Source organism: Cyanistes caeruleus, chromosome 13, assembly GCF_971803275.1.
Source record: "Cyanistes caeruleus chromosome 13, bCyaCae1.hap1.1, whole genome shotgun sequence".
Lineage (NCBI taxonomy): Eukaryota > Metazoa > Chordata > Aves > Passeriformes > Paridae > Cyanistes > Cyanistes caeruleus.
Window position 1 is genome coordinate 7,572,592 of NC_141713.1, and position 10,347 is coordinate 7,582,938.

Consider the following 10,347-nt stretch of genomic DNA (forward strand, 5'->3'; position numbering starts at 1 on the left):
GGAAGTTAGGAGGGAGACCTTGGCTCTCTCCTCCCTGGACACAGACTGTTCCTCCAAGCCAGTGAAAGTGCCTGGTGGTGATGCCAGGGCATTGCTCACTATCCAGGATGGGATTCCCATCAAACAGTACACCCAGCAAGCCAGCCTGCATCCACCAACGGGGTTCCCAGCAGAGTCCCATGTGCAGGGACACAGAAGCACCCTCAGAGCAGGAGCTGCTCATCACCACCAGCTTGAGTGTGTCCCCGAGAAAATCTCTTGGCATCCTGTTCCCGCACTGCTGAGCTCCACCGCCCTTCCCCTTCAGCCTGGGGACAAAACCAGGTCCCTGGGCAGCCAAGGGGGGGAAGTAGCAGAGGAGCTTGATTTGGGTTTTCCTTTATTTTCTTTTTTTTTTTTTTCTTTTTTTTTTTTTTTTAAAGGATTTAAAAGTGGCAGTGCTAGCAAAGGGTAATTATCCCTCTGTTCCAGCTGAAATACAATTAAGGCGGCTCTCAACGAGCCCCCGGGATATTGTGGTTTACTAATTAACAAGCGGATATGCTGTGGCCCCTGTCATGGCAATTACAGCATGAGACAGGCTTCAGGAGCTCTAATTACACGTCAGCCCGCAACACACGCTGCAATACAAATTAATGAGAGCCCGAGCTGGCAATGGAGGGAGTTTGCCCAGCAAGAGGCTGAGATGGGCGGCAGGGATGGAGGTGGATGCAGGAGATTGGGATGGGACTACAAGCCTGGGGATACCGTTGCACACTGCAGGATCAGGAGGATGAAGAGAGGAAATGCCCCATGGTTGCCCAAAAATGGTTCATTGGAGCAAAGGAGAGGGGCTTTTGCTTTGTGGAGCCGTGGCCTGACGAGATGAGTGGCATTTGGGATGACTGCAATGAATAGCAAGTATCGCATCTTCCGCTGTTAATTCCCAGACCAATAAAGATGCTGTTAAGAAAAGAAGTCAGATGGGAAATACCCAACAGGGTTTTGACTGCTGACAAATAACAAACAGATCTCCCAGAGCCAGGAGGAATTTTTCTGACAAATTGTTTATTGGGGAAAGTTATGCACTTTCAGCTTGAGTTGAACTAATAGCTTTGGCCAGGTCTGGAAAATAAAAAAAGAGGCAATCAGGATTTTTGTAAATGTGGTTTTGGCACCTTGCATTTTAAAAAGCTGCTTCTTTTCAAAATTTATTTAAAAGATGTAATTAAACCAAAATACAGACCGCACACCTAATGAGGACACTTTGTTTCTGACAAAATAAAACAATATTTATCAGCTTTGCTGATGTTTATCAGTTTTGCTGCTCCAAGCTCAGCAGTGACACAGGTTTTCTGTGACATAGAGCGTGCCTGTTGAATTTACTGCTCCTGAATTTACTGTCTCCTCTCCAGCACCTGTCTGCTGCAGGCAGCCAAGGAGGGACAGTGGGAGGTGACATGGTGGATGCTCCAGGCTTTGGCCACCAGCATCACCTGCAAGTGCTGCTGCAGACAGAGAGGTTCTTGGGCAGATGGGAGGATCTGGGGAAGATGAAGTGGGGCTCCCTCCAGCCTCCTGCAGGGGTGGAATCACTGGAGCTCAGGGGCAGCCCTTGCAGGGGATGGAGTCTCACACCAGAAGGGTGCAAAGAGGTTCCTCATTTGCTCAGGTTGTGATGAAGGGCTGAGAGGAGGCAGGTGAGGAGCCTTCAGACTAATCCTTCTGTTCCCACGTGCTGTGGGGAGGAGACCCTGCACAGTCCCCAGTGCCAACACCCAGAGCACTTCTGTCACAGAACGTGGCAGGGGAAGGGCATGCACCTCCTCACACGTAGCTCCCGCTTTAGATCCCATTAACCATCACAATTAACACGAGCCAGGCCCTCTCCCTTCCTTGTCACCCCAGCCAGAGCTGTACATAAAATAACTGTTTATTACACAGCGGGCAGAGCCCGGCTTATCGCTGCAGACAGGAAATTGCTGCGCAGAAACCACACGTTTCACTTTTAATAAGTTTGGCAATAAAACATCTCATCAAACGAGGCCACGACAGGGCAATAATGAAGCTTCCGTGTGGACCATAATTGCTCACTGCTCTCCTGGGGGCGAGCCAGAAAATGGGGAGTGAGGGGGGAGATGGATGGCAGCATCGTCCTCCCTCACCTCCTGCTCCAGGAGCATCCATCCCTCCTTATCCCCAGCAGCATCCCCAGAGCAGTGACACCCTCCAGGACATGACTGAAGAGGAGATCTGTCCATGCTGGAGAGGTACAGGCAATTCCCACAGAGTGTTGGAGAAGATGACAGAGGAATAGGGAGGCTCTCTTTCCCTTCTTTCCAAGGGAAAGAAAAGGTTTTCTGCCTTCCAGGCACAACTTTCCAGCACTGAGCAGTCTTCATGGCTGAGACACACAGTCCATCCCCATCCTTAGCCAGGAGGGACACAGTGTCCTGGAGGTTTTGCACAGGTGGGCTCAGGATAGGGATCTCAGCCTGGCAATGGAGGGGTCCTGCAGGAATCCTTGCTGGGCCTTGGGAGGGCTGCAGTCCTCAGAGACCCATCATGGCAAAGGCCAGGGAGTGGCATGGTGCCTGTTTGTTCTGACATCCTCAGACTGTGTCTGGTGACACCTCAGCCACAAGGCACTGGCTGCCCCAGTTGGTCCCTTACACCAAAGGATGCTGCTGGCATTTCCAGGTGCTCCTTCATGATGAGACTTTCTTTCTCTAAAGAAAATCAGGTCCAGAAATTGGTCACTACTCCAACCTATTTCTGAGCTTCCCAGCTTCCGTTTGATCTTCTGGATGCTGGTAGGCACAAACCACACGGCCCTGCCACAAGCCTACACAGAGTGATGGGAGCAACTCAGGGACCCCTGGTGAGGTTCCCCAAACACTGGTGGGTGATGGGGAGGCACCAGGCAGCCTGCAGAGCCCAGGATGATGGAGTAACCCCTCATCACAGCTGGAGGCAAAGCTGGGTCCTTGCTGCCTTCTCTGAGTTAACCTATCCCTCTCCTACCAATCAACCCCCTTGGCAGGGAGGGAACAGAGAGGTCCAGGGGAACATGGTGCAACCAGCACTGCAAAGAGGAGCTCTGGCATCGAGGCATCGGAGACAAAACGATGCATGTCTAGGCTGGCATGAGGAAATAAAGCAGTTTAGAGTCACAGCAGGGATGTGCTGGCTCTGGTGGGGCCTGCTGGCAGGCTCCTGGGTGGGCAGGAGGCTTTGTTCGCCTGCAGCACTGCTCTTGGGGAATTTACCTGGAATTACTGATCCACATTCATAAACATGATCACGTTAATTGCTTGCTGAGGCTGCAGTCACCATCTCCTCTGAGCGCTGGGACTTCATCTCCTTCCCCATCTCAAATGTCAAGATGTGTCTGTTCTTCCATCCACTCTGCACCATGGCCAAGGCCAGAGGAGTGGTTGGAAGAGGGAAAGAGGCAGAGGATGGGTGAGTGCAGGAGTCTGGAGCCAGAGACAGACGCCCACTTCCACCACCTCTGCTCTGCAAAGAAGAGCCTTGAAAATGAAGAGCAGACACCTCTGGAGGGCACCAGGAGCTCTGTGGGAATCCCTGCAGCCTCGGGCAGTGATGACCTGGGGAAAAGCCCCTGTTCTAGAGACCAGCTTTAATGGCAGAGCAATGACCAGGCAGCAGGAGGGGGAACAGCTCCCAGCTGAGGACAGAGACCCAGGCTGCTCAGCCTGAAACTAGGCTGGTGCTCATCTCACTTGGAGCACAGCCAATCACTTCTAGTAAATTATTCATCTGACAAATTTAGCCTGTTATTCTAGTCGTGCTCTACCCAGAGTTTTACAGATTTCGTTATTATTTCAAATTGTGCAAACACCGCAGAAACCTCTCTCGGGCTCTGGCACGCTCTGCCTTCATCTCAGCTCATCTGCCACATCTGAAATATGATTTCTACCATCTGGTGCCCAACTCTTCATCCCCAGCATGGCCCCAGGACCCTGGAGAGGTGAGTAGCATCCCTGTTCAACACAAGGCTTTTACCAAAGGGGGAAATATCTACTGTGGGAGAACCATCTGCTGAGGATCCAGGGTCAGTGGGATCACAGGATGCCACAGCACACTTTCAAAGTTATTTCGACTTGTCTTTCAAAGATATTTTGACTTTTTTTCACCTCCATCTTTGCATATGGGGTAGGGAGAAAAAATGATAGCACTGTTCCCTTGCATCCTGGACTGTCTGTTTTCTCAAGTCTGGTCACTTTGGAAAACTGGGGAAAGCTTTTCACTGCCTCCCCACATGCCCTAATTTCTTCTGTTGAGGTTTCTTTGTCATTGTGAGGGCACAGCTAAAACTTTGCAATCTAAAAGGGAATGCAAACTATACATTCTGGAAAGGAAAGAAGGAAGATGGATGGGTTTGTCGTGGACAAACCAAGAGTGATCAGACCACAGGCGGAACAGCAATGTGTCCAGGGAGAAGCTCTCAGCCAGGCACTTGAATCTCTCATCATATAATGCAGAGTGTGAGGCAGAAAAGCAGGCAGTGACACTGCCTCCTTATCCACCCAGAGCTGGAGGAAAAATGCAAACCCGTGTCCCTCACAGCAAGGCTCGAGTTTGCTCCCACTTGTGTGGTGATAGTGAGCTCACCACCTCATTTACAGGGAGAAAAACGGGATGAAGAGGCCCAGGAATATGAAATGAACCATCTCCAAGAGCTGTAATACACAGTTTCACAAAAAAACACCAGAAAAAGAGTATAAATTTCTACACAGAAACCTGACAGGACTCCCTAGCAAGATATTGTGAGACACTTGAATGACTCTGATTAAAGGGAGATTAATTAGCTGAACAGAAGGCATGGAAGCAAGAAACGCAAAACACGGAGCAACTGATTTAAGGAAGAGGTTTACTGCCCAGAAGAAAAACAGAAAAGAAATATGCAAAAATAAGTCACAGGGTAATCTAAATATTTCCTTTCTGACTGGGCTAGAGAAGCTAATGGGTGGTGGAAAGGGAGATCTCTGGCATGTGAAAACACTTGTCCTGCATCCCTGTGAGCCAGGTCGGTAGCAGGGAGAGGGAACACTCCCAGCAAGGCCCAGGGGGATGAGGACGGACACGGTGCCTGGTTCCCTGTGGAAGACTAGTGATTTTGTTGTTGTATGGCTCATCCCACCACAACAAGTCACAGTCTGCCCTAGGGCACACGGCCTCCGCAGCGATGCTGAACGCATGGGGACAAGCTGGTGGCTGGGGCTGCCTGCGGCCCTCCTCCTCTTCTGACCACCTCGGACATTGCTTTTGTGAGCCTTGAGAGTGAAGCAACGAGAGGCCGGTCTGAAACCCCACCTTCAACCGTGCCCCAGCCGGAGCTGCCCCCACAGCTCTGGGGAGCGTCCAGCAGAGCCTGGAGGCTGCAAACCCCAAGGTGCCGAGCTCCAGCGCACCCCCCTGCAGGACGAAGGGATCCCACAGGGTCAGGGAGAGAACACCCGGGAGAACCGCGGCATATCCGTGCCAGGCTGCGCGGAGCTGGGCCCCACAGCGCGCGTCCCACCCCACAGCGCCACCACCGAGGGGCAGAGGCGGGACGGGCTGGAGCCCCGAGCATCCGCCGGTCTGGGCTGGCAGCTGCAGCTGTGGGACCCCCAAAACCCCCGAACTCCCGGTCTGGGCTGGCAGCTGCAGCTGTGGGACCCCCAAAACCCCCGAACTCCCGGTTTGGGCTGGCAGCTGCAGCTGTGGGACCCCCAAAACCCCCGAACTCCCGGTTTGGGCTGGCAGCTGCAGCTGTGGGACCCCCAAAACCCCCGAACTCCCGGTTTGGGCTGGCAGCTGCAGCTGTGGGACCCCCAAAACCCCCGAACTCCCGGTTTGGGCTGGCAGCTGCAGCTGTGGGACCCCCCAAAACCCCCGAACTCCCGGTTTGGGCTGGCAGCTGCAGCTGTGGGACCCCCCGAACTCCCCCGCCCTCGGGGCCGGCCCAAGCCCCGCCCCGTATGTAAATTAGCCGCGCGTCGCAGCCAATGGGGGCGCAGGGGGCGCGGCCACGGCGGGACTTGCCCGGACATGTGCGCGCGACGGCTTCCGGGCCGGACACGTGTGAGCGGCGGCGGGAGCGGCCGGAGCGGGGACAGCGGGGACAGCGGGGACACCGGGGACAGCAGGGACACCGCGGCCGCCATAGGGCCCGCTGGGGCCGGCAGGGGCCTGGGGACGGGTAACGGCGCGGGCAGGGAGCTGGGGCCTGGAGCGAGGTAGAGAGGCCCCGGGTAATGGGCAGACGGGGCCCTATGGAGTACGGAATGGGAGGGACAGAGGGGGAAGTGGGGTGGGCAGGGGGCTGCCGATCGGCGAGGGGGGTGGGCGGGACCGTGGGACCGGGAATGGGGCGGTGTGGGAGCGGGCAGGGAGAGGGCAAAGGCGCGGGGACAGGGTGTGACAGTGTGTCCGTGTCCGTCCCCGCCCTTTCCCTTGCCCCATAGCTCCCGGCTGTGCCACCCCGCGGCTTGCCCTGGGGCGTGCGCGTCCTTTCCCGACAGGGGAGCGTGGGCACCGCACGGCACTCAGGCCCCCTGTGCACGCTCCCGCAGGAATGCCACCGGGAAAAGGACAGATGACTCTGCTGCTGCCCGCCCCGAAGGTCTCCACGCCCACCCTGCAAGGCACCCATGTCCCCACGGCGGGGGGCTGCGCTCAGGCCCCGAAGGGCCCCAGCTCGCCGCAGGGTCGCAGCAAGAAGAGGAGCCGAAAGCACCAGCGGTTCATGAAGCACCGGGCGCTGCTGGAGCAGAAGGGGCTGCTGAGCCCCTATGGGCACCTGGGCGGTCAGACTGCTGAGTCGGGGCTGGAGGCACACACTACACTCACCGAGGCAAATGGCACCACGGCACCACACTGTGACAACGTCCCCAAGCCCACACGGATGGTGTCTGCATCCCTGTCTCCGTCTGCCTCTCCGGACAGCATAGCCAGGCACCACTCCGTGCTGCTGTCCCAGGGCAGCTCCAAGAGGCTGCGGACGTCCTCCCTCGTCCTGCGCCCGGGCAAGTACGTGGCCATCGACTGTGAGATGGTGGGCACCGGTCCTCAGGGCAGGCTGAGCGAGCTGGCACGGTGCTCCGTGGTGAACTATGAGGGGGATATCATCTATGACAAGTACATCCGGCCCGAGCTCCCCATCGTGGACTACAGGACGCGCTGGAGCGGCATCACCAAGCGGCACATGAAGAATGCAATTCCCTTCACGGCTGCCCAGGCGGAGGTGAGGAAAAAAGATAAATTAAAAAATGCCAGAAAGCATCTGTGTTGTCTGTCAGACACGAATGGGGGTTCTTGGTGGCCTGTGCTGGGTTTCTCTGAGGCAGAGACACAACACGTGAACAGGAGCCTCTGAAGCCGTGCAGTGGGTTAGTGTGCTTGCTTCTTCTGGGAACATAAAAACTAGAAGTCAGGGAGCTAAGTTTAATACAAAATGGCTTATTTTATTCTTAATTGGTGTTTCTTTCGCTGCCTTGGCTGTCTAACCCTCTCTGACTCTTCCAGATCCTGAAGATCCTGAAAGACAAGATTGTGGTAGGACACGCCATCCACAATGACTTCCAAGCCCTGAAGTACTTCCACCCGAAAGAAAGGACTCGAGACACCAGCCAGAGCCCTGTGCTGAAGAAGAGGGCAGGACTGCCTGTCAAAGCCAATGTGTCCCTCAAGAACTTGGCCAGGCACTTGCTCCATAAAAAGATCCAGGTATGCACCAGGAACCCTGAGATGGGAAACAGCCCTGTGTTAGCTATGAACCTCTGTGGTCAGCTTGGTCCTCCCACCTTCATGAGCGTTCTCTGTGAGGTGGAGATGAGCCTTGTTCATACAGTGCTTCTGGCTATGAATAAGCTGGGAGAGCCCAGGACCTCCCTTCTTTAAATTCTCTTTAAAATGGGGACAGGGTCTGTGCCCTCCAAAAAGGGTGGAAGACATACCTGTACGGCCTTGGCTATATCAAACTTTTGCTGTCTCCAAAACCCACAGCAATTGTGTCCTTCCAAGCAAGCAGACAACATGACCTGTGAGATTTTTGCTGTCCCTTTATCCAATGAGGCTTCTTTCCCTTTTCTCAGGTTGGCTGCAGAGGACACTCATCGGTGGAGGACGCTCAGACAGCCATGGAGCTGTACAGACTGGTGGAGGTGCAGTGGGAGAAGGAGCTGGCCCACAGCCTGCCCCCCCGGCCCCCCAGCCCTGCCACAGACCCTGCTGCAGACAGCAGCCAGTACCTGGATGACCAGTACTGGCCCACAGACCTGATGGCAAGCAGCCTGTGATGGGGGACAGCATCTCCTCCGTGCGTTTTGGTTCATCCTTCTGCCTTCAGCTGTTAAAGGTGGAGGTGACTGCTGACCTCGTCCCCTGGGGCTTGTGCCCACTACCCAGCCCTGTTCAGGGATGAAGACAGAGTGACACCTGCACACAAGCAATCTCCCAAAAATGCTGTCTGCAGCCTTGAGCTGTCACACAGAAATAAGGGCTGTGACTGCTCCGTGTTCATCTGTCACTTGAGGATGAGCAGGGTCCTGTGTCAGCCTGGAGGAGCCTCTGTGGGTGTATAAGGGGGGCTACCAACACCCTCCATGCCTTCTGTGGGGTTGTCCTCTCAGACAGCAAGGGGCAAGTTTCCCTGTGGAGGGGCTGAGGTGTTTTGCTGATGCCCAAAGGCTGCAAACCATCTGGGCCAGTTTGCTCCTCACTTTCTTTCATAGAACCATAGAATATGCTGAGTTGGAAGGGATCCATGAGGATCATTGTGTCCAACACCTGGCCCTGCACAGGGCACCCAAAGAATCCCACCACGTGCCTGAGAGCTTTGTCCAAACACTCCTTGAAATCAGACATGCTTGGTGCTGTGATCACTTCCCTGGAGAGCTTGTTCCAGGGCTCAGCTCCAGTTGTGTGCTGAATATTTTGTCCAGAAGGATATTGTGAGAGACAGTATCAAAATGTTTTAAGTCCAAAAAGATTTCACCACCTGGTGTCCCTTGATCAGCTAGATGGGTACCCTGTTGTAGGAGGAAATCAGGTTGAGTGAGTAGGACTTTGCCCTCATGAAGCCATGCTGGTTGTGACCAATGACTACATTGTGCTCCAGGTGTTTTTCAATACCTCTCAGAAAAATACTTTCCATGGTTTTACCTGTCAGTGAAGTGAGACTGACAGGCTGTAGTTTCCAGCATCCTTGCCCTTCAAAACTGGGGCCACATTTGCCAGCTTTCAGTCAGCTGTGACCTCCCTGGATTCCCAGACTGCTCAAAAATGGTTGAGCAGCTATGTAATGACATCAGCAGCTCTGAGGATTCTTGGATTAATCCCATCAGGCCCCATAGATTTGTAAGGATCCAACTGCACAATGAAGTTCTAAAGGAAGGTCTGTGTCTAATCAGTGTCCTGATCAGCCTGGACAAGAGCATAGAATGCACTTCATTTAAAATAAATGATTCACATAATTGTCCAATTCTGAATTAAAAACTGTTCTGGCTAAAACCCTTGTGTATATTCTGCATGATTTAATCTGGCAGTTCTCCAGGAGTGAGAGGGCAGGGATGAGGCTGGCAAGCAGCTGCCCACGTACCATGCCATGTTCTAGGGCTTCAAACTCACCTGCAGGTGGAAAAGGTGCTTTGAGCTGCTGGAGTAGGTAGTTCCTTGGGGTACAGGTTTGTCCCCTCTGCTCTGGGGACATCCTTGTGACAACGGGAAGAGCAGGGGATGGGCTCAGCCAGAGCCCAGGGTCTGGGAGCAAGATCATTTTGGGAATGTGAGCTGTGGCTGCTGTCATGGTGTGGGGACAGGGTAGTGCTCATCTGCAGTGACTCTGCCTGTAGCTGATGTGTACATGATCTGTGGCTGCAGAAATGTGCCCCAGCTGGGTGTGTGAGCACCAGAGAGGGGTTTGGGCTGGACACATGGAGTTACCTGATTCACCAGCAAACTGAACAGTCATGGTTATAGAAAATCAGCATTTTTTTGCCATGTGCCTTAATGGCAGCCCTCGGGTGCATCCCTTGAGCACAGTGCCACTGCTTGGGCTGTGAGATGGGAGGTGGCAGAGCAGGCTCCAGGACTGCCAGCACTCTGGAGACATTGGGGCGCCTGGTGCAGCACAGTGGATACAACAGCCAGCACTGGAATGGAATCCATGACCCCATCAGCCAGGCTAGACCATCCCAGGCTTTTCCCAGCAGCCAGTGGAAGGTAAGGAGAGCTCAGCCCCAGCCTTGGGAAGCGGCCAAGGCAGCCGGGTGACGTAGACACACCTGACGCACACATCAGTGTCATTACCAGACACATCTTGCACTTCCCATCTTAACTCCTCCCTGCTTGGCAGAG

At 54.4% G+C, this 10,347-nt stretch overlaps 1 protein-coding gene and 1 long non-coding RNA gene across 5 annotated transcripts; both read left to right on the plus strand.

Annotated features, from left to right (window-relative positions):
* Nucleotides 1–387: 387 nt before the first annotated feature.
* Nucleotides 388–5,939, plus strand: LOC147650676 (uncharacterized). The gene is made up of 2 exons (XR_015275590.1): nucleotides 388–5,609; nucleotides 5,659–5,939. It is a non-coding gene; the product is annotated as an uncharacterized LOC147650676 (long non-coding RNA).
* Nucleotides 5,940–5,997: 58 nt separating this feature from the next.
* On the plus strand, nucleotides 5,998–9,501 carry AEN (apoptosis enhancing nuclease). 4 transcript variants are annotated; one of them, XM_086848318.1, is made up of 4 exons: nucleotides 5,998–6,072; nucleotides 6,564–7,234; nucleotides 7,516–7,716; nucleotides 8,085–9,501. In XM_086848318.1, exons 2-4 carry the CDS (start codon nucleotides 6,566–6,568, stop codon nucleotides 8,286–8,288), a joined length of 1,074 nt encoding a protein of 357 aa, XP_086704444.1. In that variant the 5' UTR covers nucleotides 5,998–6,072; nucleotides 6,564–6,565; the 3' UTR covers nucleotides 8,289–9,501. The 4 variants fall into 4 exon arrangements, with proteins under 4 accessions (XP_086704444.1, XP_086704442.1, XP_086704443.1 ...); XM_086848316.1 differs by having other exon boundaries at nucleotides 6,004–6,072; nucleotides 6,456–7,234; XM_086848317.1 differs by having other exon boundaries at nucleotides 6,030–6,190.
* Nucleotides 9,502–10,347: the final 846 nt, after the last annotated feature.